Here is a 27,747-nt window from a genome sequence, read left to right as displayed (position 1 = left end):
AAAAAAGAAAGGGGCTGTGACATTCAACGGGAAGGGTTATCCTGCAGGAAGCAAACTTGTTGTTGACCTCAAAGCCTTCCAAGTAATCCAGCTGCAAAGCTCAGTTGATTTATTAGGCACCAAGGTTGAATCAGTTGCGTCTGTGGCTGTTTTGAGTGGGCACAGCTGCGTCATGCAATTCACAACTTGCGACCATGTTGTTGAGCAGCTCTTGCCTGTTTCCAGCTGGGGTACCAACTTCATAGTTCCCACTCCCCTCGCCTTCCAAACCAAATTTGACATTGTGTATGTCATTGCTTCCCAAAATACCTTGATCAAATACCATTCTGGGAGCACTCAGGGTTCCCGTCAGGCAAAGGCTGGGCAAGTCATCCAGTTCAAAATGCAACCCTCTCAGCCACTTTACTTCTCTGCCGATGCAGGAATCCAGGTCCTTTTCTTCTATACTGGTGCAAAAAACCAAAACGTCATGCATGAATCATTCCTCATCAATATTCCAGCCTTAACCAGCTATTGCACATCATATCGTATTGGTGGGATAAGACGGTTTTCAAATTTTGCTGTGGTCATAGCCAAAACCTCGGTTTCCAGTGGGATCAGATTAGAGAAGAAAGTCTTTACAAACACTGAGTGGAGACCAATTCCTGGAACAGGATATTCTTTTGCTCAGCTCAGTTTGGGCAGAAATGCTAATGCTGTCTCTGTAGAGCATCCCAGTACTCCTTTTGGACTCTTGATCTTTGGAGTCTCACCTTTCATTGGCATTGGTTCCACAGCCCTTTGCTCCTGTGGTAAGTATCCCAATCTGTGCATAATATATGGCCGGGGAGGGCGGCGTATGAATAAAATTTATTATTATTATTAGTCTTCTGTGCTACTAGACTGTATGGTTAAAGTAAGCTACATCTTATTTAAATATCCCTATATCCTGTGGTTTCTTCCACTCCCAATATTTCCACCTTTTTGCCTTCCAGCACTGCATGCCAGCTTTTAACATTACTGTAGCATGAAGACTCCCTGGAAAAGACTCTGATGTTGGGAAAGATGGAGGGCACAAGGAGAAGGGGACGACAGAGGACAAGATGGTTGGATAGTGTTCTCGAAGCATGAGTTTTCCAAACTGCGGGAGGCAGTGGAAGACAGGAGTGCCTGGCGTGCTCTGGTCCATGGGGTCACGAAGAGTCGGACACGACTAAACGACTAAACAACAACACAACAACAGCATCGCCCATTGTCAAACAAAGTGGCCGCTTCTGGGCAGTAACTGAAGGCCATTTTATCTGTTGTTAAATTCTTGCTATTCTTCTCCTCCTCAAAGCCTTGCCGTGCCCTCAGAATAGCCACTATGAGTTCTGTGGCAATGCCTGCCCTGCCAGTTGCGCCGATCGCAATGCTCCCTCTGCCTGCAAACAGCCATGTGTGGAAACCTGTCGGTGCAATGATGGCTACATCCTTAGCGTTGAGAAGTGTGTGCCTGTCGGGAGCTGTGGCTGCACCTACAATGGGCTCTACTACAAACCCGGAGAGGAGTTCTGGGCTGATGAGACCTGTGGTTCCCACTGCACATGCGATTCCACCCTGGGCAGAGTGGTTTGCAAACAAGCTAACTGCAGTCAGTGAACAATGTACTGTGGTCAGTGGGGTCTGGGGCTGTCAACCTGTAAGCACCCCTACTTGCTCAGCAGCCGGGGGCCCTCACTATGCACCCTAGGCTATGAAATGTGCAATTCTCTTTGGTCATTATCTTAACTCCGTTGATCTAGGATTCAGAGCTGAACATTTGTTGCGAATTTTATAAATGTATGGTGTTCTGATTGTTTTATTGCATGCCACCATGATTATTGTGTGTGAGAGTTGGTGGTGCAGAAACATTGTTCTAAATAAAAAAGGAAACAAATCAATCAATCAATCAATCAATCAATCAATCAATAATTTCCTTGTTATTTGATGAGATTTGCATACCACTTCCCTGACAAAAAAACTTGTAAGCATATTGTTTGCTTGTTTATAAGATTTCTTTGCCGGCATCCACCATAAGGTCCTGGGTCGGGTTACAAAAATAGAATATAGAGCTGTAAAAATAGATAGAACCATTGTAATTATTAAATGAGTAAAGCTGTTCCAAATGGAAGAGAACGGTGTAAAGTTAGCAAGAGAGGTGGGCCCCACCAAACAATGCTTTATTGCATAAAGCAATAAATAATATAAATAAAGCAACATAAAAATATACATATAGGTATATACACTCTGACTTTCCCAAAGTAACCAGCACATATACAGAGACATACAACAATGCATATTGCTATATCAAAATGCTTATGTATTAATAAAACAGAGGATCCATCTGTAAATCCCCCAAATACCATTTGTCGCCTTCATCTATTTCTTCCCCTGTGCTCATAGTTTCCTTTAATTTCCTTACAACTTGTTTTGTTACGATAAAAGGAGATCATTATTTGCCAGCTATCCTGTTCCCTCAGGGCACCATCTGCTTCCACTCCCCTTCTTGCAAACAATGATGAGCGAATGTTGGCTTTTCAGGCTCTAATGGTCCACGCAGGCCTCAGACTCCTAATCTGGGCACAGTCCAGGGCGATCCTGAACCTCCTTTTACACAAACACATGAAATTTGGCTTCCCCATTTGTTTGTTTAACTTGGCAACCAGCTCACTGGAATCTGCTGGTTTGGAGTGGGATGTTCAGTTTTCAGACCTATGTCCTGCGGTTTCTGGTAAGCCTTTGGGGTCTTGCTCATTGCACCAGATTTGCTAACTATGTCACTGCTCTGACACCCAATAAATAATTTATCTTCTGTCGTTGGCTTAGACATGGTCAGTTGTGAGCAGGTTGGTTTGGGGGATGCCAGAATATGTTATCATTTCTTCCTATTAATCACCAGTGGCTTTCCCATGGCCAAAACATTTCACAACCAAAGACATGACTGCAGTCTCATCAGGAAAAGGGCTGGTCCAGGAATCTCAGGTCCCAAGTTGGTTGTTATCTTCACAGCCCATTTTAATTTAAATCTATTCTGGTCAAAAAAAAAAAAAGAAGGAAAAAGAATCCATCAACCCTCAAGTCCCATTGGGGAGTTCCTGGAACTGGCATTTGTTCCCTATATAAAGGGAAACTATGGAAGAGGGAGAAGACAGAGGAAGGGATCCTGCAGCAGCAACTCCCTCTGTTCTCGATTCGAGTGCATCAGAAACACAAGCAAACTGAAGGTAAGAAATGGTGTGGGTTTTCTTTATGAATAACTCCAGCAAAAACTGTTCTTAAATCTGGTGAGAGGGGAAATTCCCATTCCCATATGGAAACAGCAGATTTGATAGCAGGCCACTAGGGTTGCCAACTTTGGTAGGGCAAAATAAAGGACAGGTTGGGGGTGTGTGTTGGGAATACACACTCTCTCATGACACCAAATCCTTCCCTGCTTTGTGGAGGGGGGGTTCCCCGCATTCAGCCTCCCACCTCCCTCACCACCCCTGGTCACACTCTTATCCTTGACTCATGTAGACACCCCCACACAGGAAGAACTAGGATACAGTCTGAGTTCCTCCCTTGTAGCTTTATAAATCATTTAATGTGTCAACACAAGTAGAAGTTATTAATATTGCAGTTGGGCTTGTTATTATGACTGGAATGCAATTGAAATTAATAAGATTTTGTAAGACAGAAATAAAGAAAATAATCAAACCATCAAATCTAGCATGCAGAGGGCCCACTTTATCTAAATTACATAATTTAGTATTTGAATGATTGATATTAATATTTGTATTATAAGTTGGTATTGTTATAATGAGGCTACTATTGGACTGTAATTGGAAACTGATTAAAAAAAAATGTAAGAGAGGTGCTGTAGTCCAAGAGTATCTGGAGGACCACAATTTCCCCACTCCTGCAAGACAGTCCATTTAATTCTGAACCATGCCTATGTTCTGTTTTGACATAAGAGGGCAAGGTCACAATACTTCCTGTAATTCTGGGTTGCTATCTCCCCGCCAGCCGAACAAAACTGAAGGAGAAGGGTGTTTTGCAGATGTATGTTGCAGACTAGGACAGTGCTCTGAGTTGCTAGAGAAGACTTGCTTCATCAAACCAATAGGGTCCACTTAATTCAGAATCCTGCTTTCAGTATTGGCCATACTTGAAAACACCTAGGAACATAGGAAGCTACCTTATACTGAGTCAGACATTGATCCATCTAGATCAGGGCTCTCTACACTGAAAAGCGGTATGTCTCTCCAGGGTTTCAGACAAGGGTCTCTCCAGTCCTTACCTGAAGATGCTAGGACTTGAACCTGGAACTTTTTGCATGAAACACAAATGTTCTCCTACTGAGCTGAACTATGATTTAGAGTGGAACCTTAAAAGTCAGGTTGGGGGGCTAATTTTGCATCACACAGGGTGCCAGTGAAATTTGAGGCCCCAATGTCCACCACTGGTATGACACCCCCCCAATAGACTTGAAGTGTGTGTAAGAACATAAGAGGAGCCTGCTGTATCAGACCAATGTCCCATCTAGTTCAGCATTCTGTTTTCACAGTGGCCAGCCAGATGCCTGTGGGAAAGCCAAAAACAGGACCTGAACCCAACAGCGCTCTGCCCACCTGCAGTTGCCACCAGATGATATTCAGAGACAGGCTGCCTCTTATAGTGGCAGTGGAACATGGCCATTCTGGCTAGTAGCCATGACTATGTACAAAAATTATTAAAATGTGCTAACTAAAAGAAAAGAGGAGAGGCTCTTTGGAGTGAGACTCTGTGTAATGTAAGTTCTGTAGATTTGCAATGTGCCAAACAAACAAACAAAACACCTCTCCAGATTTCAGGGAAGTATGGCTGCATTCATTCACGTATCTGTGTGGGGAAAGCCCATTGGTCTTACTGGGATTTACTCACCAGTATATGAAGAGCTGCAGCTTCTGCATCACGCAGACCCCAGTTGAACTTGACTCACTTGCTCACAAACACAGTTTGGGCTGACAACTTGCGTTGCGAAAACCTCCAGCTCTTTTCATCTGGCAAATGTTGGGTGGGTGGCTATTCTCTTGGAAGGACCAAGTGTTCTAATCTAATCACAAAATGTATTTTGCAGCCGCTGTTAGTGCGTTGTCAAGCATGGGGATGATCAATCTCTGGACCAGGTTCTGTTTACTATGGGGTGAGTACTTTGTTGCATAACTGATGCTCATTGGTCTCTTTGTAGGGTGTCAAAGAGGGAGGGTAACTAGACAAAAGTCTTAACACCTCTGCCCCTTGTGAATACAAGCAAGATCCTTTCGTTTCTCCCAAAGCTGGCAGCAAAACCCCAAAATCCTGGCTGTACACATATAGGAATCTTTCCACATCAACGCAGCACAAATCAGCAAAACTCTGGAGTCTGTTCAATACTATTGGCTCTAATCCAGAGAATGAACAAGGCTGTACACTTGCTGTGCTTTCTTCTGCCTCCCCCTTTCCCAAATCTTCTCCTTTGTGAATGAGATTGGATTCCCTGACCTGTTTACCAATGACTTTATTTGCCATGCTGACATCAAACATCCTTGCAACTCTTCCCAGTTCATGCAGCTCTCTTTCACTTCTCATGCAGTGTCATACCCTCCAAAACCTTGGGGACCAAAACTGGGATGCTCTCTCTTTTTTGTCCCAAGCGCTCTGGCACAAACCACCTGACTTGTGCCAGAGCAAGCATCCTTTGGTCCAGAATTCTGCCGCAAGTCAACTTGGTGAAGACTGTTATGTGAAAGCTGAGCTCACAGCATACTCTTTAACTGAGATGTGAACCTCCTGGTTTTGCAACTGAAGTGCAATGCATGCTGACTTTTTCTTGCATTTTGCCTCTAAATGCCATTTACTGGGTTTTGCAATCAGGATTGGAGTATCACACCCAACTCCTGCTTTTGGGTTTGCCACAGACATCTGGTTGGCCACTGTGAGAACAGAATACTGAATTAGACATTCAACAGGGTTCTTCTGAATTCATTTAGCAATTTGCAGTTAATGAATTCCTCAAGGAGCCCTACTTTAATAGTTTTTAGGCCACAATGAAAAGTTTCATTGACTTTCTCAAACTTCCTCTCCCCCCCCCCCATTTAGGTATTTCAAGTGGTCCTGCCTGGATGATGTTCAACATGCTCCCTGTCACAGTCTCCTCTAGCCCCTTAGGAAGAGAGTTCATCACAGCTTTTATGCAGAATGGCTTGCCACGGATGTTCCAGGGAGATTTTAAGCTGCTCATCACTGGGTATGCTCCTGCCACATCCATTACTATCTCCATGAAGCGGCCTGCCTTAAGAGTACAGACCGAGGTGAATGCTGGCCAAACACTGTCAGTGAAAATCCCACCAGAGGCGGAGATGGTTGGAAGCACTGTCTTTGAAAACACGCTCACTGTCCGGGCTGACAAGGACATATCCATTCTCTCTCTGAACTACAAACCCCAGACAGCCGACACCGCCATTGTCTATCCCGTAGCAAGCTTAGGTACTGAGTACTACGTTGTTACCCCAAATGTGGGCACAGATCGCTACAGAGAGGTAGCTATCATAGCTTGGGAAGAACCTACAGCAGTTGAGGTCTACCTGAAAGGGGCTATTACATTCCAAGGAAGAGTCTATCCCCGGGGGACCATGCTCCCCATCTCACTCCAACCTTATCAAGCTGCTCAGCTACAAAGCCAAGTGGACCTTTCAGGCACTAGAATAGTCTCCCAGAAACCAGTAGCCGTCTACAGTGGACACACATGCGTCTCCAGGCAAGTCCATGCTTGTGACCATGTTTTTGAGCAGCTTTTGCCTGTTTCCAGCTGGGGCACCAACTTCATCATTCCCTCTTTGCCCTTTAACATGGAGTATGACATGGTGTTTGTTTCCACTTCCCAAAAGACTCATGCCAATACTCAGATGGGACAGAGCAAGAGAAGCCGGAATTTGCCTGCTGCCCGGGCGACAATGTATGGCATTCAAGGGACAACTGCCATGTCCCTCACAGCTAGTTCTGGTGTCCAGGTGATGTTCTTCAGTGATGGCGGAACCTATGGGAACCTCCAATATGACCCTTTCTTCATGGCAATCCCTGACATCTCCAGCTATTGTCAGGCCTACCACATCTATGGGCACGACCATTTTGAAAACTATGCCCTTATCGTTGCAAAATCTTCAGAGACTTCTGGGATCACCTTGGATAAGAGACCACTGAGTGGTCTTCAGTGGAAGCTGGTGTCTGGCACTGAATACTCCTGGGCATCACACAGCTTGGGCCAGGGATATACAGTCCACACAATAGAACACGCCTCTTCCCCCTTTGGGCTGCTGAGTGTTGGAATTGGAAATGAGAAGGCTTATGGCTCCCCAGCTATTTGTGCAAATGGTAAAATGGGATTCCTTTCCCCTCCTTCTCCCCACCTCTTCTTCCCTCTCCTCTTCTTTCATCCTTCAACTCAGGGATAGGCAATATTAGTGCCCTCTAGATCTTATCATCATCCCAAACCATTGACCATGTTGTCTGGGGCTAGGGTTGGAAGAGAAATTCAGTCCTGCTTGCATGCTAATGAGAAATGACCTACTTTGCACTTCTAAAACCAGTATGCAAACTGAAACAATTTCCATGTGATTCAGTGATGCCCAGCTCTATTACGGTCAGTCACACACACACACGCACACACCCCACACTTTTATAGAAAATATAGCAAGGCAGTGTTGAAAACTGGGCCCCCACATGCTTTAAAACGCACTATTCTCATATATCATAAATTACAATAAATAGACTATAGGAACTTTTCAAAACTACGAAAAATAGCACATATTTCCTCATTTTCACTTATAAAATTTTTATAAAAACCACAACTTATCCTGTACATCATTTAAATTACTCTTATTGATCAATTTCTATGCATTTTTTTCTGAGCACCTAAATTTAAAAGTATTATACTTTGAAATACTTTGATCATATTAAAAGATTATAGGAAAGGAGAGGGATTATACTCCTCCCCATGCTCTTTATTTTGCATTCCCCAAACCTCCTTATGATTTCCATTCCTACTCATAACTTTTCATGTTAGACTTCTATGGTCTAAGTGAACTTTCTCGTATTACTTTATCTTAATGTTTAAGCCATTATCTACCTGAACCTATTTAAAATGACTTGGTTGCTTTTTCCTCTCACAGATCCCTGCAAAAATCTCCAGTGCAGGACAAAGGAAACATGTGTGGTGCAGAATGGTCAAGCAAGATGTGTCCATGAGTACATGGGGACCTGCCAGGGCTCTGCTGCCCAGGATTTCCAGACTTTTGATGGTCTGTTGGTGGACATTCAAGACTCCTGCACCTATACCATTGCAAAGTACTGTGGCAGTGACTCCACACTGGTCTTTTTCTCATTGGAGGAGAAGAGCAGCAATGTGAACAGTCAGGATGCCACCAAGATGCAGCTGAGCCATCTCAAAGTGTATGGTCACACGGTCACCATTAACAAGGGAGAAAGTGTCCAACTCATGGTAAGAATCCAGGTTCCTTGGTTTGGGTCATTTCCATTCATAACTTTAGTGGGGGTGGTGAGAGAGACCACATTAGAGTTCGTAATTTGGATCTATTCCCTTATTATTAAGAAGCTGGTAATTTGGGTACCCGAGTCCCGTGACCCAGGTACTTCCAAATAATTCCTCATATCTGTCTGCAGACCCAGAATTGTTACATGGTGTCAGAAGTGCATAATGAGCTGCAGTAACGATAGTGAAAAAACTCGAGGGATCTCAATGAATCGGCAATCATCCCTGCCACAACCCCAAATAATCTGTTAAATGAGCTGCAAATAGCTCCAAATATCTTGTGGTCCTTTAAATGCTAAAAGTGGGGCAAAGGAGAGTCAGAGACCACAAGTGTTTCGTCCCAGTGACTCTTTTCAGTACCAGCACTAATAGGAATCAGAAAAAACAAGGGCACCTCAAGACATGTTCATTCTCAGAGTGGTTTAACAATAAATCTTGCCTACTGAAGAACTCTGGGAACTGTAGCTCTGTGAGGGGAATAGTGGTCTCCTAACAACTCTCAACAAGCTACAGTTCCCAGGATTCTTTGGGGGAAAGCCATGCATGTTTAAAATGATGTAAAAGCACTTTAAATGTATGGTGCAAATGTATCCATAGTAAGGTTGGAAGCTACAGGCTGAGGAGATGGCCACAAGCCTAGGTGTGATCATGAAAAAATATTGACACATTCATGGAGTACCCAGAGGGAGAAGGGGTCAATTGGAAAAATTGAGCCTTCTCATTCAGAGGAAGCCTACTTCTCAGTGCCCCATGGTGACCCAGGAACCAAAAGAGGAAAGGGTTATTTTGTTACATGGAGGGCATACTTCCCAGACAGCCTTGGTACCTGTTTTTAAGGATATTAACCAATGGCACAAAGTGATGACTTATCCAGGGGACAAAGTTTGCCAGAGAGGAAGAAGAGAAGAAGAGTTTGGATTTGATATCCCGCCTTTCACTCCCCTTCAGGAGTCTCAAAGCGGCTAACATTCTCCTTTCCCTTCCTCCCCCACAACAAACACTCTGTGAGGTGAGTGGGGCTGAGAGACTTCACAGAAGTGTGACTGGCCCAAGGTCACCCAGCAGCTGCATGTGGAGGAGCGGAGACACGAACCCGGTTCCCCAGATTATGTGACTGCCGCTCTTAACCACTACACCACACTGGCTCTCAATGAGGAGAGGACTATAAAGTGTGTCTCTCCCTTACCCTGCCACCCCTTCTTTTTTCTTCTTAGGTGAATGGTGTGGCAGCCAGGATCCCTGCGACTCTGGAGGGTGGGAAAATCAAGGTCTTTGAGAGCAATGGATTGCCCATCATTGAAACAGATTTCGGCCTCCGTGTGATGTATGACACTGACGGGGTTGTAGTGGTAACTCTCCCCAGCAGCTACTATGGAGCCACCTGTGGGCTTTGTGGGAACTTCAACACTGAACCCCATGATGACACGACTTATCTGAATGGTACCTTTACCTCCTCAGTGGGGGACTGGGCCAGGAGCTGGAAGGTCGATGATCAGGACCCTACCTGTTCAGATTCCTGCCAAGGAGATTGCTTGGCCTGCAGTGATAGACAGGAGGAACTGTTTGGCAGCAAAAGGTATTGTGGGGTCATCAGCCAAGTTTCAGGAGGCCCTTTTGGAGCATGCCACCCCACCGTCAGCCCCACCAGCTACTTTAATGATTGTGTCAGTGTGATGTGCTTAAAAGGAGGGGACAAAGATGTCTTGTGCCAGATAGTGGAGACATATGCCATCGCCTGCAAAGAAGAGGGCATTGCCATTGATGAATGGAAGGTGACATCCGGTTGCGGACAAGCCCATCCTGACCAACAGGCAAATGAGACGTATGCTGAAGAAATCACTCCCCAAGAAAATGTCCATCATTCACCTGGTGAACCCATCCACAGCAGCACTGCATGTATGAAATGAGAAGTGGTCGCAAACCTAGTTTAGGGTTGGGGTTCAAGGGAGCAGAGGCAAGGAGTTACAGGAAGTGCTCCCTTAGAGCAGGACTTAAGGGACCCTGTGGCTCTCCAGATGTTGGGATCCAACTCTCAACAGCCTCAGCCACCATGGCCAATGTTGAGGGGTGAGGGGAGCTGCAGTTCAAGCAATATATGGAGGGCCACAGGTTCCCCATGCCTGCCCTACAGAGTAAAGCAACCCTCAGCTAATCCCGTGGCTTTCTCTTCCTGCATTGCTCTGCCCCATGAAAATGTACTGTCTCTGTGGATGCTCTTGAAGCAACCAGGGCCACTGGGAAAATGGAGAGGGGCCAGCAACAGCTCTTTAGGCTCATGTCCCAGGGTGTGCAATGATTACCTGCAACTGCTGCCCCCATTATGCATCTAGACAATAATTATTGAACTGCTGGGATAGCTCAGTTGGTAGAGCATGATACTCTTAATCCCAAGGTTGTGGATTTGAGCCCTACTTTAGGTGAAAGATCCCTGCATTGCAGGAGGTTGGATTAGATGACCCTCATGGTCTCTTCCAACTCTACAATTCTATCAACAGACTTGGTCCAAGTAGGATTTGGTCCATCAGCAGGTTAGTTACCTTTATGCCAGGAGTGGGGAACCTTCTTCATCCTGAGGGCCATATTCCTTTCTAGGCAAGTTTCTAAGGGCCACACGACACTGGTGGACAGGGCCAGAGGCAAAAGTGGGTGAAGCATCACAGTAGCACACCCCTCTGTACCCTCCATCCAGATCAGCAAGAAGAATGATCAAAGTATGCATTACAGTCAGGCAAAAATGCCCAGGGTGCAAAGCAAGGCCATTGATGGCCATATGAAGAGAGAGTGTGGTCCAAGGAGAGCTCTGTAGACCAGATAGAGAGGTGTGGAGAGCTGCATTTAGCATTTGGGTCCTTGGGTCCCTTCCCTATTTTATAGTTTCTAAAACTGACTGTGAGTCCCACGTGCTACTTGTCTAATTGATATTTAAAAGTAATATCTTATAAAATCTAATCCATTCTTCCCCGCCACCCAGCAGCCGACACCTGCCCTGAAAACAGTCACTATGAGGCCTGCGGAAATGCCTGCCCAGCAACCTGTTCTGAACCGTCAGCCCCCTCTGCTTGCAAAGATCCTTGTGTGAAAACTTGCCAGTGCAACGATGGATACGTCCTCAATGGTGGCAAGTGTGTCCCTGTTGAAAACTGCAGCTGCATGCATAACAGCCTTCGCTACAAGGCTGGAGAGGAGTTCTGGGCCGATGAGAACTGCCAGTCTCGCTGCAAGTGTGATCCAAGCCTGGGCCAAGTGAGATGCCGGAAGGCCGCTTGCAAAGGCAATGAGAAATGCGCCCTGGTGAATGGTGTGCGCCGCTGCAAGGGGACGACATACTCCACCTGCATAGGAACTGGCGACCCTCACTATACCACCTTTGATGGGAGGAAGTATGACTTCCAAGGCACCTGCATTTATCAGATGGCAGCGGTCTGCTCCGGGGACCCCACCCTCACCCCATTTTTGGTCACAGTGGAGAACAACAACCGAGGGAGTAAGGCAGTGTCCTTCACCAAAGTGGTGACTCTGGAGGTCTATGGCATGACCATCAGTCTGAGCCAAGAGCATCCACGCAAGATTAAGGTACCAAAGGGAAAAAGAATGCTGGAGGATGGGAAAGTGTGGGGAAGCTTTAAATCAGGGAAATGTACCATTAGCACATTTTCCCCCTCCCAAGCATTTTCTGTTTGTTTGTTCATTGCTGCTGCTTAAAATGACAATAGCAGCATCTGTGGTAGCAACTTGGACACTATTTTTCAACTTTTGCAATACCCCAGATCTAGTGTCATTCGAAGGCATTGTAGGAATCAGGAGAAATCGTGGTTGGCTGACACACATATGATGGAGAATATTCAGAGAAAATTCTACAGTGTCCTAGTAGTGTGGGAAAGAAAAATCTCAGAAGTGTTCTCAATAGAAGGTCTTCTGAGCATAGTAGGATGAGAAGCTACCTTATACTGATACTGACCTTTGGTCCAACCAGCTCAGTATTGCCAATAGTGAGCTGTAGCATCTCTCCAGAGTTTCAGACAGGGAGCCTTACCTAGCCCTACCTGAAGTTGTTTCACTGAAACTCTCTGAGTGGTCACTTCCATGTTTTCCAGGTGAATGAAGTCTTTGTGGACCTGCCGTTCTCCTACGAAAATAAACTGAAGGTCTACATCAGCGGAGTCCATGGCTTCATCAAAACAGACTTTGATCTGAGAGTCAGCTTTGACTGGTACAGTTATGCCAGGGTCATTATTCCCAGCACTTATGCCAATGCTGTGTGCGGACTGTGTGGCAATGCCAACCAGGACCCCAGTGATGATTTTGTCATGAAGGATGGAACTCAGACGACAGATGAAATCCAGTTTGCAGACAGCTGGAAGTTGAAGGAGGTCCCAGGATGCTCTGCAGGATGCAGTGACTGCCCAGTATGCAGTGAGGCAGAGAAGCAGACCTACAAGGGGGACCAGTTCTGTGGGATCCTCAAGAGAAGGGATGGGCCGTTCAGGCAGTGCCATGAGACCATTGACCCAACATCCTACTTTGAGGACTGCGTTTTTGACACATGTCAATACAAGGGTCATCATGACACTCTCTGCAGTGCCATCAGTGCCTATGTGACAGCCTGCCAAGCACTGGACGTCAAGGTTGGGAAATGGAGATCAACCTCTTTTTGCAGTAAGTTTGGGCTCTCCTGCATCTGCGCATCATGTGCTCATGTGCCTTTGCATGAGCATGTGTCAAATATCTACTGAATGCTAAAAATATATGCACCAGTCCAAGTTACAAAACCATGATTTTGCCTCATGTATCAGGAGTGGGGAATCTGAGGGTCTCCAAATGTTTCTGGACTCTACCTCCCATCAGACCCAGTCAGTCAGGGATAATGGGAATTGTAGTTAAGTGACAGTTGAAGACATGGCTGGTCCACCCATGAGACAAGGTGAGAGAACCGCCTCAGGCAGCAGGATCCACAGGGGCAGCAGCTCCTGATGTAGATCTTTATTTGACACCTTGTTCCTGATATAGATCTTCACTCACTTCTTCTTCCCTGGCAGGGAGTGATGGTGTTATTCTGTGGTTTGTTTCAAGTGCCAAAGTGTTTCGAGCCAGCCCCCCCCTCCCGAAGGGTATTGTTCTCCCCACCCCTGTAAATGGAGGGCAGATGCCTTGCTCCTCATTGAAAATGTGATTTGAACAGAGGGCATCACTTTTGTGACCTTCCAAATTTATGCTATTTAAAGATAATAATAATTAAAGATTCTCAGGAATAAACATTGCATTAGACTATGTAGAGTGGCATATTCCAGCCCCAATATTTCCTACAGTTTTTGAGTTGAAATAAATACTGTATTTGACTTTTGATAATCTAAACAATTGCACACAGGCCATCAAAATTCACCCTCAAAGCCAATTTAGCCTCAGAACTGATCTGAGAAACCTTGTTTGGGATTCCTTCTGTTTCTGTTTTAAGACGAGAAGGAAAGGTTGGTGACAATATCGATCAGTTCAATGACCAGTTCATGACGACATATTTTGGAAGCAGATTGCAGACTTCTGAACCTCATTGGGACTGAAATGCCCCAAGAAAAATCAACATCTGCAATTAGCAATAACACTAAGCAAGCAATGTTTGGGTGGGAACTCATGTAGTACATTGGGATAGCTGACATGTTGCCCTCTAGAATTTGCTGCCCCCTCATCACTGACCGTTGTTCATACTGGCCAGGACTCATGGGAGTCCAACATCATTTGGAGGCCACCATAAGGTGTGAAGCTCTAATTAAACATGAATGCTGGCTTCTTAATCAATTTAGGACCCAGATCTGGGCCAGCCTTAGCCCAATCCCAGACACTCCAAGTGCCCCTCTTTTCCAGGGACATCCCTGATTTAGATAAGCAGTTTCTGATTTGATCCTAGACTGTCTCACTTTTTCTTAGGATGTCCCTATTTTCATTGGATAAATGTTGGAGGGTATGGAGTTATCTGACCTCCAAGCCGTCTGAAGGCAACCCTGTATAGGGAAGTTTTTGAAAATGCTTAATGTTTTATTATGGGTTTTTTTTTTAATATGTTGGAAGCTGCCCAGAGTGCCTGGAGCAACCCTGTAAAATGTGTGGGGTATAAATAGTAAAATTATCATTATGGAATGGGACATCCCTATTTTCATCGGAGAAACATTGGAGGGCATGCAATCCAAAATGCTGCATTGAGCTCAGGATGCATAGCCCTATTGGCTATGCATTACATTAATCATTTGTTGTTCAGTTGGGCTATGACAACAGAACACAAAATCCTCTGTTGAAAAACAGCTGTCTACTAGCTTAATAGTCTCCTTCTGTGGTATTCCCATAAGAGACCCTTCGGCAGTATCATCCTTCCCTTTTCTCTTCTTTACTGGAAATGCGTCCCAGAACGGCTTGTCTCTAATTGCAGTGTACTCTGGGAAGTCCTATTGCACTATCGCTCTAAATGATACTTACATAATACAGTCCTCATGTAGGCCATTTGTTCTGTTCCAGCCACTCAGTCCCATCATCCTTCCAGAAAACATTAGGAATCCCAATGAACACATCTCTCTTCCTGGATGAGTGTTCCCTCCCCACTATTCAAGACCACTAAAATTTCCATTAAAATAACCTTTGTTTGAAATGTAGGTTGGATGCATCCTCACTGTTAATCTGCAATGGCTGTCATTCTCCTCCTCCTTTCTTCTTTTTCCAGGCACTCCCTGTCCACGCCATTCCCACTACGAGCTCTGTGGAAGTGGCTGCCCTGCCACCTGCAACAGCCTCTCAGCTCCGGAAGTGTGTGAGGCTCCATGCACAGAAGGGTGCTTTTGTGATACTGGCTTCATCCTCAGTGGGGATCAGTGCGTCCCTCCAGAAGAGTGTGGCTGCATGTTCCAGGGCAGATACTACAAGAAGGGAGAGGAGTTTTATCCTGGTAGCTCCTGCCAGGAGAAGTGCCGCTGTCTGGACAATGGAGCCACCGCATGTGAGCAGTTCTCCTGTGGAGCACATGAGGAGTGCAGGGTGGAGAATGGCATCCAAGGCTGCCACCCTGTGGGGTATGGCACAACTATAGCATCTGGTGACCCCCATTATATTTCCTTTGATGGACAAAGTTTTGATTTCCATGGCTCCTGTACTTACACCTTAGCCCAAGTCTGCAGCCAGGACCCTAATCTAGTGAAGTTCTCCGTGTTGGTGGAGAACGACATGCTTGACTATGGACGTTCTCCTATTACAAGGACAGTTGTGATCTCTGTTCACGGACACTCCATTGTCCTTGAAAGGGGGATGAAATGGAAAGCTATGGTATGTAGTTCCTAGTGATGACCACTTGTGTTTGAATTTACAACCAGACCTCCATCCAGCTAATATGATTTCTTGTTTGCACAGGTGAATGGAGAGCTCTACACTTTGCCAATGAATACAGTGGATGGGAAACTCTGGATCACCCAGGAGGGGAACAATATCATTGTCCATTCATCCTTTGGCCTCACAGTCCTTTATGATACCTCCTCGTTCGTCCATGTGTCTCTTCCTAGTACCTACCAGGGACATATGTGTGGACTTGGGGGCAATTTCAATGGTGACACGAGTGATGATTTCATGCTACCTAATGGACAAGTTACCCAAAGTGTGGATGAGTTTGGAGCCTCCTGGAAGGTCCCTGTGAATGGTGCCATTTGCTCTGATGGCTGTGGTGTGGAATGTCCCACCTGTACTGCAGCGCAGACAGCACCATACGAGGCCAAGAGCTCCTGTGGAATGATCCAGTCCAAGACAGGTCCATTCAAAGACTGTCACTCTTTGGTGAACCCTGCTGAGTACTTGAGGCAGTGCCTGCATGACATGTGTGTGGCCGGTGGAGCTGCAGAGACTCTCTGCCGAAGCCTTCAAGCCTATGCAGCTGCATGTCAACTGGCTGGAGTCAAGATTGGAGCATGGAGAACGACCTCCTTCTGTTGTAAGTCAGCAGATTTTAACCCTTTCCTCATATGTTCTATCCCTGAGGAAAATCACTCCTCTAAAGCTGTTTTGTTCTTGTTTGGCATGAGAGAAAGGTCTCCTGTTGGCACCATTGACTGAGAACATGTCTAATGTCCGAATGGTGAGAGATAATTTGTAAGTCTAAATGAAGCTGGGTCACAAAAGTATGTACTGCAGACCTTTGCTTGACTGTTCCAACTCTATGAAGACATAGCGATTTGATCTCTCTTATACAGCTAAGGGCACAAGTAGTGGGGGTGGGGGGATCACATTAGGAAGAACCAGATCTGAAAGACCATTACAGTGGTACCTCGGGTTACAGATGCTTCAGGTTGCATACACATCAGGTTGCAGACTCCGCTAACCCAGAAATATTACCTCGGGTTAAGAACTTTGCTTCAGGGTGAGAACAGAAATCGTGCAGCGGCAGAGCAGTGACAGCAGGAGGCCCCATTAGCTAAAGTGGTGCTTCAGGTTAAGAACAGTTTCAGGTTAAGAACAGACTTCCAGAATGAATTAAATTCTTAACCCAAGGTACCACTGTACTGTACTTTCCCAAGTCCATACAGTATATTTTGTGTCTGAGGAGGGATTGGGGAGCCTAAGCTGGGTCTCTCTTTTCAGATACATCATGTTGCTTTACACTAGCTCTTGACATATTTTTACAGTACTAGAGAGGGAAGAAGAAGAAACGACTGTTCTTTGTATAATTCTGTTTGCTGAATTTCATTTCCATTGCTCCTTTCCTCCAAGAAGTTCAGCATGGCATGCATCAGTGCTCATCAGCCTTGGCTCTCAAGCTATTGTTGGACTCAATTCCCATCAGCATAGCCAATGATCAGGGATGGTGAGTTGTAGTCCAATAACATTTGAGAACACTAGATTGAAGAACACTTTCATACATCATGGGAGCCAAGTCTTCAGATGTTGTTGGATTCAAACTCCCATTAGCCCTCAAAGGCCAATACAGTCAGAGAGCTACGAAGAGCTGACAGATAACACAGCTCTAGCATAGGCGAAGGAGAGCTGTACAGCAGGTAACCCTTGAGTGCAGATCATCTCATTCTGTACACCTTCTTTTCTTCCTTTCAGCTCTACCTTGCCCAGCTAACAGCCATTATGAGTTGTGCACCCGATCCTGCGATTTCACATGTGCTGCCTTATCTGCTCCATCTCAGTGCACCGGAGATTGCTTTGAAGGCTGCCAGTGTGACACCGGCTACGTGTTTGATGGGGAAGACTGTGTGTCCATGGACAAGTGTGGCTGTGCTTATGATGGGCGCTACATCAAGGTTGGTGATGGTTTATGAAGCAGAAGGTTCCTCAGCGGTGCAGTGATTGTGACACAGTTTAGAGGAACTTTTGTATGTATTCACACACACACACATGTATATCTATTTATATCTATGTGTCTGTCTGTCTGTCTGTCTGTCTTGCTGCAATGGCCAGACTATGGTGTATGTGCTGATTTTATGGTGGTTGTTGTATAAAACAGGAGAGGGCCTCTTGTTTCTCAGTCTTTGCTTCCATTGCAGCAGCTGCCTATTTTGTATCAAAGTTTGATCACCATGGATCTATACAACCATCATTGGACACATGGCAGGGCCTTCTTGGTGGGAGTTCCTTGCCTGTGAAATGCCTTCCCTGGAGATGTCATCTGTCTTTTTTAAAACAAAAAACCCCACCATGTTTATGCTCATTTCATGGCTGAAAGAGACTGTTCTCAGCCACATTGAAATAATCAGCTGCAGGGATATGTGGTTGGTTTTAAAATGTTCTTAAGTAGGGGAGCAGGTGGCACTATGATCTAAACCACTGAGCCTCTTGGGCTTGCTGATCAGAATGTCAGCCATTTGTATCCTCATGATGAGGTGAGCGCCCGTTGCTCTATCCTAGCTTCGGCCAACCTAGCAGTTTGAAAGCATGCCAGTGTGAGTAGATAAATAGGTGCCACTGTGGATGGAAGGTAAATGGAGTTTCCATGCACTCTGGTTTCCATCACAGTGTTCCATTGTGCCAGAAATGGTTTAGTCATGCTGGCCACATGACCTGGAAAGCTGTTTGTGGACAAACACTGGCTCCCTCGGCCGGAAAAGCGAGATGAGAAGTTCTTAATTTTTAATAATGTTCTTCGATCTTCTTTTTAAAAAAAGGTTTCAAGTACTTTCCCCCCCTTTGTTTAGAAGAGTGGGAAAGGAATTTAATAAACAAATAAAATAATTTTGATTCCGTTTCCTGTCCTTTCCTTCAACCCATCCTTCCCTCCTGGATTTACGGTATTGGTTTTGATATCTAAAAGTTGATTTTCAACAGGAAGTCTTATCATCTTTCTGGAATTTCTTTCCAGGCTGGAGAGACCATCATCTCCAATAACTGCTCAGAAAAATGCACCTGTCGTCCCTCAGGCCAGCTCACCTGTGCAGAAACCAGCTGTGCCGCAGGGGAGACCTGTGTGCTCACAGACAAGGTCCGCAGCTGTGTAAGACAGGAAGGGCACTGCACACTCAGCCCAGGAGCCTGGTTCACCTCCTTTGATGGAGCCAAAGGGAAACTGCTCGCTAGTGGCATCTACAAGATTGCCTCCTACTGCGATGAGCAGTCACCATCCTGGTTCAAGGTGCTGGTGGATGTCAGTGAATGCAATGAAGACACTGTGCCAGCTGGGACAGCCGTCTATGTCTTCTTCCGAGAAGCGTTCATCTCAGTGACCAACTACAAGGAGACTTGGGTAAGCCACTGTTGGCCACAATAGTTCAGTGGAACCTGCAGCCCAAATGTTAGGGTGTCAGTTCACATCCAAAGGCAAAACCCACCTACTTCACTTTCAATAATAATAATAATGATGATGATGGTGGTGATGATGATGATGTAAGAACTTAAGCACAGGCATCCTTTGACACCTGCAGTTCTCTGAATTTTGCAGTACAGTGCACAAGAAATGTGTGCACAAATGCATGTACTGGGGTAAAGAGTGCATAAAATGCATATGTTGAAAGAGCATACAAAATGCATTATATTAGGGGAAATGGCTCTGCAAATATGTGTATATGAGGCAAATCTGCATAGAAACACATGTATATGAAGAGAAATTGATACGAAAATGCTGGTGAATTTTCACAAGGACTTAAAGAGAGTTGCAAAATGATGCAAAAATGTGGAGAACTCAACTTTAGACTGGAAAAATGAGAAACTGGGTGAACCCAAAATTGACAGATTCACCCATCCCTACTCTAAATATCAGTTGCTGGGAGATAAAGCATAGAAGAGCCTTGGTTCTGGGCTTCCTGGAAGCAATTAGCAGGACACTTTGTAAAGCAGGATGCTGGGTTAGGGATGGACCTATCAGTCTATCTCTAGTTTGTATCAATCATTTAATGAAAGGGCTGGTGCTGTTTTTATTGTAATTATTGATATGGCTTTAATAGAATTCATATATGCATATAATTTTAATTCCATCAATGTTTTAATTGTTTTTAATGATTGTATTTTCTATGTTTTTAGCAGTTCTTATTTTTATCTGTAAGTAAGTCGGGAAGAAAGGCAAAGTATAATAATAATAATAATAATAATAATAATAATAATAATAATAATTCAAAAGTTTGTTATGTATGTCCTGTTTCTGCTTTGATCTGCCCCTCTTTTTCTTCTCCTTCTGGAATTAGGAAACAAATTCCATTCACCCCCAATAACTCTCAGCATGACTCTGCCTCAGCCTGTCCTCTTTGCCTTTCAGGTCAACGGGCTCTTGGTGCAGCTTCCAGTGAATGTCTCCAACGCCGTGTCTATCATTGAATCTCAGGACACCATTGTCATTGACCAAAGCTCCCAGATGCAAGTTCTCTTCGGTTCCAACGGCAAAGTGACCGTGAGAGTCACGGGGAGCCTGGCAGGGAAGTTGTGTGCCCCTTGTGGGAACTTCAACAATCAAGTCTCAGATGACCTGCGGCTGCCCAGTGGTCAGATTGCAGGAGACATTGCTGAGGTCGTTGATGCCTGGAAGGCTAGGGACTTCTTAGAGTGGTGAGTAGGTCTGACTACGGCTCTTGGCTCTTTGTGATAAGGTAAAACAGCCTCCCCCTCTAGGCATATCAGGCTCCAACTCTCAACAGTTGGTTCCCATGGCCAGTGATGATGGGAGTTGTAGTCCAAATCATCTGGAGGGCACCAGGTTGGGGAAGCCGGGAGTAGCTTTAGGCTACAGAACTAGCCTACAGTCATAGGGACATAGGGGAAGTTGCCTTCTCTCAGGTCAGAGGGTCCATCTAGCACAGCACTGCCTACTCAGACTGGCAGCAGCTTCCCAGGTTCTCAAGCAGGGAGGCAGACTTTTAACTAGAGGTGCACAGGATTCAACCTGGGACCTTCTGCATGTGAAGAATATGCTGTACCTTGCAGAAATGACTATCACTTCTCTCCAGGGCCATCCCTAGTGCTACAACTAATCCAGAATGCGGCAGCTAGACTTGTGGCTGGGAGTGGCTGCCGAGACCATATAATACCAGTCCTGAAAGACCTACATTGGCTCCCAGTACGTTTCTGAGCACAACTTCAAGTGTTGGTCCTGGTCCCAGGGCCTTCTGGCAGTTCCCTCACTGTGAGAAGTGAGGTTACAGGGAACCAGGCAGAGGGCCTTCTCAGTAGTGGCACCTGCCCTGTGGAATGACCTCCCATCAGATGTCAAGGAAATAAACAACTATCTGACTTTTAGAAGACATCTGAAGGCAGCCCTGTTCAGGGAAGTTTTTAATGTCTGATGTTTTATCACTTCTTTATTATTATTATTATTATTAATTCTGTTGGGAGCCACCTAGAGTGGCTGGGGAAACCCAGCCAGATGGACGGGGTATAAATAACAAACAATCAACATCATCATCATCATCATCATCATCATCATCATACCTGCCTAAAGGCAGCTCTGTGCCTCCCGAACCATTGGCTTCTCTTCAAATTTTCACCCCCATATATTTCACACCAGGTCTAACACCCCACTTCCTCGCACGGCTGCCCTCCTTCCCTTTCTAAAGCCCCATCTGCACTATGCATAGCAAGCAACATCATGCCACTTTAAACAGTCATGCCTCCCTAGAAAATGATCCTAGGAACTGTAATTTGTTAAAGGTGCTGAAAAATTTTAGGCCACCCCTTTTCCTCTCACAAAGTTACAATTTCTAGGGTTCACTGAGAGGGATCGGCTGTTATCTGGGAACTGCAGCTCTCTGAGATGAATTTGGGTCTCCTGGCAACTCTCAGCATCCTTAACCAACCACAGCTCCCAGGATTTTGAGGGGGGAGCCAAGACTGCTTAAAGTGGTATCATACTGCTGCAAATGTCTAGTGCAGATGGGGTTTCGACCTTGCTGGGTTGAACTGGGTTGCAAGCACTTCCTGCAAGTATTAAGCAGCTACAGTGGTACCACAGGTTAAGAACTTAATTTGTTCCAGAGGTCCGTTCTTAACCTGAAACCGTTCTTAAACTGAGGTACCACTTTAGCTAATAGGGATTCCCGTCGCGCAATTTCTGTTCTCATCCTGAAGCAAAGTTCTTAACCTGAGGTACTATTTCTGGGTTAGCAGAGTCTGTAACCTGAAGCGTCTGTAACCTGAAGCGTCTGTAACCCAAGGTACCACTGTCAAGGACTTTTTATTCCCCACTCCTCAGCCCCCAACCAAAAAACGCACATGCTATGCAGAGGGATACATACAGTCAGTGTTAGAAGCAATGTAACAAGGGACGCGGGTGGCCCTGTGGGTAAAAGCCTCAGTGCCTAGGGCTTGCCGATCGAAAGGTCGGCGGTTCGAATCCCCGCGGCGGGGTGCGCTCCCGTTGCTCGGTCCCAGCGCCTGCCAACCTAGCAGTTCGAAAGCACCCTCGGGTGCAAGTAGATAAATAGGGACCGCTTTCTAGCGGGAAGGTAAACGGCGTTTCCGTGTGCAGCTCTGGCTCGCCAGAGCAGCGATGTCACACTGGCCACGTGACCCGGAAGTGTCTTCGGACAGCGCTGGCCCCTGGCCTCTTGAGTGAGATGGGCGCACAACCCCAGAGTCTGGCAAGACTGGCCCGTACGGGCAGGGGTACCTTTACCTTTACCTTTAACAAGAAGAAACATTGGGCCGCCAGATGGCACACCTTGAGGGCCACCCTCACAATTCTCTCTTCTCTGCTTGCTTCCACAGTTACTGATACCTGCACATGAGATACTCCTTAGACTGGTAAGTGACTCTCTGGGCTGCTGTTGTTTCTAAGGGCCCAATCCATGGTTTGTTTAGAGTAAGCTAAACACACTAAGCTAAACTATCGCTTGGCTTGCTGTTATGTACTGAATTGAATAGGATCCAAACTGCAACAGTTTGATTGGTCCTAGAACAATAGGATCCAAAAGGCAGCAGTCTGATTGGTCCTAGAACAATAGGATTCAGAATGCAGCAGTCTGATTGGTCCTAGAACAATGCAGCAATATGATTGGTTGGCAGGAACCACCCAATCATGCTCCAGATAGAAGTGAATCCACAACCTGATTGGCTTACAGTAGAATTCCAGAATTAGCCAATCATGTGCAGCCCATTGTGTAAATAATGTATATAAAGCAGATACTTTGAGGGGACATTCATTCATTCCTCCTCACCACTATGAGCTGAATAAAGAGCATGAAATCACTTTGCGACTCTGAGTATATTTCACTTGCAGAAGCACAGTACCAGGAGTTGGGAGGGGAGAAACAAAGCAACCATCTTTGGGAGGGGAAATTGCTATTTCCATTCCTTCAACTTATGAGAAGACCAACCTTTTTTCTGACCCCAACCCCAATTTCTTTCTTTCTTTAATGTGTTCCGCCAGCATCCCACTACTAGACACATCCCACTTGCCCTTGAGAGCAATGCCACGTCGTGTTGTTCCCAAAGCATTCTGGGAAGCATAGCTGGCAGAAAACCAAATGACCAATTTGAGATCGCCAGCACACCTTCCTGATCATCAAAGGGACACCTTAGCCCTGCATGTCCCTTTGACAATCTCAGATGGTTTGCCAGCATACCTTCCTGATGGTCTGCCTCCTCTGCGCACATTGGGTCCCCTCAATGCTGAGTGCAACTCGGCACCTGTGTTACTGTGCAACTAGAGCATCTACAAAAAGAGGCTCAGCCCATGGCCTCTGCATAACACAACTTTTCTTATGCCTTTTCCTCTCTAGATATATCTAAAATCCCCATCTGGAAGCATGCACTGGATGCAGAAGCACCTTAGAACAGTGCTGTATTTGGTTAAAAAACAAGAAACATCCAAAACGTCCTGCACAAGTGGAGCATCCAGTTAATAAACGGAATGTGATTATCTACAATAACTGAGAATGGAGCCTTCATGTACAGAGGCAGTAGCTCTGTGTACCACATTCTGAAGACAAACAATTAGGGAGAATAGTTCTCAGCTTCTTGTTCTGCTTGTCAGCTTTCCATGAAGATCTGCCTGGCAACTGTGGGACTCAAATGTGCTCAAGTAGACGGACCTTTGACCTGTTCTAGCAATATGAAGTCCTTTATCTTCAGCCTGTCCAAATGTTTTCTGACGTTTGATGAGATTTCAGCATCTGATCCCTTGGTGGCTTGTGAATCGCAGGATGTTCAGAGATGAAAATGTGTAAACCTATTGCACTCTAACCAAGCACTATAAATCCATGTCCTTAACTATAAAGAAGTAAACCCTTTGACAGCCTTCTGTTGTTTGTATAAACTCATTTTCTTCCACACCCAGGATGGATGCATATGCTATGAAACGTCTATCCAGTCTGATTTAGCTTGGACCATTAAGGTGGGCCTGCTATGAAATGTCATCTGCACAATTTGAGATGAATAGAAGCAGGAAAATACGGATGAGTCTATTTACAGTTCATGGGTCTCCAACTAAGTTATATTTGGAGCAGACCCATTGAAATTAATGGACATAGCTTAGTCATGTGCGAGCATTTAAGGGTCTACTTTGAGTAGGACTAGCATTGGCTTCTGTTCATTCATGAGTCAATTCTATCCATCACATTCCCACAGAAATGTGTGATTTTTCAAAAAAATTAAAAAGTGTGTGAACATTTGTTGCTATATATAAATATATGTCTTTTACAACAAATACAGATGTTTTTCCTCAATGCATGCATTTCCAAATGCATTTGACCCTAAAATAAATGTGCTTACATATTTTAGCAAGTTTTGGAGCCAAAAAAAGCATATTGGAAAATTCAGAAAAGTGTAAAAGTTCATTCCAATCAAGTTTCTCCCACGTGTTAGCCAAAGACATGTAGAAGGTCATTTTCATGCCATCATTGCTCACATGATCTGCTCCAATCAGCTGTTATTTATTACTGGGCTGTGTGATGTAAGAAGCACTGGCTGGAAGGGAATCTAAAGGAAATGCTGTTTCCCTGAGGTCGTCTTAAAGGATCTGATAAACCACTGAGTCTACTGCACCTATCAATCATCTCTCCCCCACCCCTCTCTTAAAAGGAACTTGCAGGCTTACATCAGCCCAGCCTCCCGATTGAGAATCTGCAAAGGCTTGTTACATATGGTCAGAATTATTTTTCTAGAGACAAATCTGCAGATATCTTTATTGACATTCACCATGCACTTTTATTTCGTAACATCCTTCATGTCTTTTTGCAGCTTACTCAGGTTTGACATGTAGCCATGCTCCAAAGCAACATTGTAAAAAGCAGCTGCAGGCAACTATCACTGGTGCAACAGGCAGGTGCCAGTCTTGATGGTCACTTCCAACTATTGCTCACTGCAACAGAGGGACAAAAAAGAATTAGGCTGTAGTCCTTTAACCACTTACCCGAAATTAAGCCCCATTGAGACTTGTGTCTGAGCAGACATGACTAGGATTGTACTGTTAGCTGGTCTTTGTGATCCAAAAACCAGAGGAACTCAGCAGGCAATACAGAAGGACCATGGTTTAGTGGATGAGTTTGGAAACTGCGGATCTTCAGTTGTTACGGGACATCAGCTTCCATTATCCTTGGCCATTAGCCTTGCTGTCTGGGGCTGATGGGAGCTGGAGTTCAATAACATCTGGATGGTCACCGACTCCCCACCCCTGGCTTAGTGACAGAGCACTAGCTTTGCATACAAGAAGGTCTCAGGTTCAATCCTCAGCAACCTCAATTACAAGGGTCAGATAGCAGGTGGTATGAAAGACCTTTGTCTAGACATTTTTTTAAATTAAAAAAAGGTTGAATTTTTATTTATTTTTTGACTAGGGCAATGCTACTGGGGAGGATGGGGAGCTCTTTATTCCTGAACTGTTTAATCCAAATCTAAATCACTACGTCTGCCCCACACTGCAGACATCATGAAAGCACCTATATATTTTTCACCACAGGCCTAATAGCAGCATAGGTGATTGCCCCAACTAGGAAATAAATGTGTGTGTCAAAAAAACCAGAGACTTCTTTAAAGTAAAAAAAAGCAAATTTAAAAAATGGTGGGAGACCCATTTGTAGATCTCCCATGTCATACGTGGTTTAGCCTTTAGTAGCCAAGATCTGACAGTCAAGTCTAAAACCAGGAACACACCTGGGTGAATGTTTCCAGGTGCAGTTAAGCTCACATGGCAGTGCCTGGAAAACTGCAAGATGAGAGGCATTTTTGTTCTATTTTTAGCCATTTCAAACATAATTTGGCTTGTCATTGATGGCTAGTCCAAGGAGTGGGTCAGCCAAAGACAGTGTTTGGAACCTGCCTCTCAAGCTCCCAAGGCAGCCCTTCCCCAACTTCTAGAGATTGTTGGACTACAACTTTCAAATTCTCTGACTATTGGCGATGCTAGTTAGGGGTGATAGAAGTTGTAGTTTAAAATGTCTGGGAGGCACCAGGTTAGGGAAGGCTATCCTAAGTGTAAGCCTACTCAATGCATCAAAGGCGCTTTGAGTTCTATTCAGCCATCATTAATTAGCCAATTACCCAATGGGAATCCCAGTTCCAGAAATCTAACAAAGAGAAATCTAACAAGGATGATTTGGGACAAGAAGACATGCCATTTAAACTGGATTTTAATATTAGTTTTCATGGTTACCGTTGTGCCCGAAAAGGGGGTTAGGGGTTGGAAGGAAAGAGCTGAGCCTTCAAAACTCTTTCTCAATTAGATGACAGGTCTGCCATTTCCAAGCAAATGTCTAGGTTAGGAAACAGAGCACTGGAACAACTGTGAAGTGACTCACCAGCCAATAAAGTCTCTGGCTTTCCAAGCATCAATAACCTCAGCGATGTTCGTCACAACCTTCCCATTGGGTAGTATCAGGTCATCAGAGCTGTCACCATTGAAGTTTCCACAGGATGCACAAAGCTTGCCCGCCAGGCTGTCTTTGACCTTCACTGTCACTTCCCCTCTGAGTCCATAGAGAACCTGAAGACCAGCCCCATGGCTGATTGCAACCACATCCTGGGAGAAGCTCACAGACACAACTTCAGAGACAGTCACTGGGAGTTTCACTGGCTGTCCATTCACCTGGAGCACACAGACAGAGAAAGAGAACATGGCACATATCAAGGTTGCTTAGCTCACGAGTCTTTGAGTTGGGAGTCAGAACCCCAAACCAGGTTGTGGGCAGAGGCACCAACCCACATGACCAGAAGGATCAAGTCAGGGCTTCTTACCCAAGCCTCCTTGTTCTTGTTGATGGCAATGAAGGCATCTCGGAAAAAGACATAGACTGCAGCCCCAGCCATCACGTCCCCATCACTGCACTCCTTGACATCCACCACCACTCGGAACCAAGCATGGGCATGGATGTCACAGAGAGAAGCCACTTCATAGGCACCACTGTAGAGTATTTCCCCCGAGGAACCATCAAAGGTGGTGAGCTGGGCTCCTGAGGTGAGGGTACACTGGCCTTCCTGCTTCACACAGGCCCGCACGCCGTTCCTGAGGGCACATGCCTCTCCTTTCTTGCAGGTGAATTCTTCACAGGTGAGCCGGCCTGAGGCATGGCAGGTGCATTTTTCAGAGCAATCCTTGGAGACGATGCTTTCTTCAGCCTACAGGGGAATCCCCAGACATGCAAGGTGATTATTTGCACTGGTCTGATCAATAGCAGCTTTTGAATTGATAGGAAAAGGTAAGGTCATCAAACTTTTGACTAGAGCTGGGCTGATATTTTTGGACTAGCTCTATTTGGCCTAGCCTCAAAGTGAAAAGAACCAAAATGGCCACCATGCTGTCAAGATAAAAATTGGGAAGA

The 27,747-nt window shown here is 45.3% G+C and overlaps 2 protein-coding genes across 3 annotated transcripts in view; one reads left to right on the top strand and one right to left on the bottom strand.

The window, feature by feature from the left end:
• Positions 1–2,939: 2,939 nt before the first annotated feature.
• Positions 2,940–24,222, top strand: LOC310850023 (IgGFc-binding protein-like). 2 transcript variants are annotated; one of them, XM_083751026.1, is made up of 14 exons: positions 2,940–3,224; positions 5,099–5,164; positions 6,100–7,371; positions 8,169–8,497; positions 9,763–10,444; positions 11,520–12,121; positions 12,643–13,204; positions 15,252–15,847; positions 15,932–16,502; positions 17,618–17,817; positions 18,873–19,253; positions 20,259–20,545; positions 22,700–22,735; positions 23,713–24,222. In XM_083751026.1, exons 2-13 carry the CDS (start codon positions 5,122–5,124, stop codon positions 22,704–22,706), a joined length of 5,532 nt encoding a protein of 1,843 aa, XP_083607152.1. In that variant the 5' UTR covers positions 2,940–3,224; positions 5,099–5,121; the 3' UTR covers positions 22,707–22,735; positions 23,713–24,222. The 2 variants fall into 2 exon arrangements, with proteins under 2 accessions (XP_083607152.1, XP_083607153.1); XM_083751027.1 differs by having other exon boundaries at positions 3,097–3,224; positions 11,523–12,121.
• Positions 24,223–25,086: 864 nt separating this feature from the next.
• LOC310850526 (IgGFc-binding protein-like) overlaps positions 25,087–27,747 on the bottom strand; it is a gene marked incomplete at its 5' end in the record, with an annotated part of 37,976 nt that continues 35,315 nt past the window's right edge. The window contains 3 exons of the mRNA XM_083752047.1: positions 25,087–25,292; positions 26,728–27,014; positions 27,164–27,544. Of these exons, the coding sequence (XP_083608173.1) occupies positions 25,283–25,292; positions 26,728–27,014; positions 27,164–27,544 (678 nt within the window). The 3' untranslated portion in view covers positions 25,087–25,282. The remainder of the gene's footprint in view (positions 25,293–26,727; positions 27,015–27,163; positions 27,545–27,747) is intronic.

Source organism: Podarcis gaigeae (genome assembly GCF_964106915.1).
Source record: "Podarcis gaigeae genome assembly, chromosome: 8".
Lineage (NCBI taxonomy): Eukaryota > Metazoa > Chordata > Lepidosauria > Squamata > Lacertidae > Podarcis > Podarcis gaigeae.
The sequence above is the reverse complement of the archived record's forward strand: the minus strand, read 5'-3'. Positions and strand labels throughout refer to the sequence as shown.

Coding starts and splice junctions, on each gene's coding strand:
- LOC310850023 (XM_083751026.1), top strand. CDS start 5,122: ATGGGGATGATCAATCTCTGGACCAGGTTCTGTTTACTATGGG. Junction 10,445..11,519: donor CATCCACAGCAGCACTGCAT/GTATGAAATGAG, acceptor CCCGCCACCCAG/CAGCCGACACCTGCCCTGAA. Junction 15,848..15,931: donor GGATGAAATGGAAAGCTATG/GTATGTAGTTCC, acceptor TTGTTTGCACAG/GTGAATGGAGAGCTCTACAC.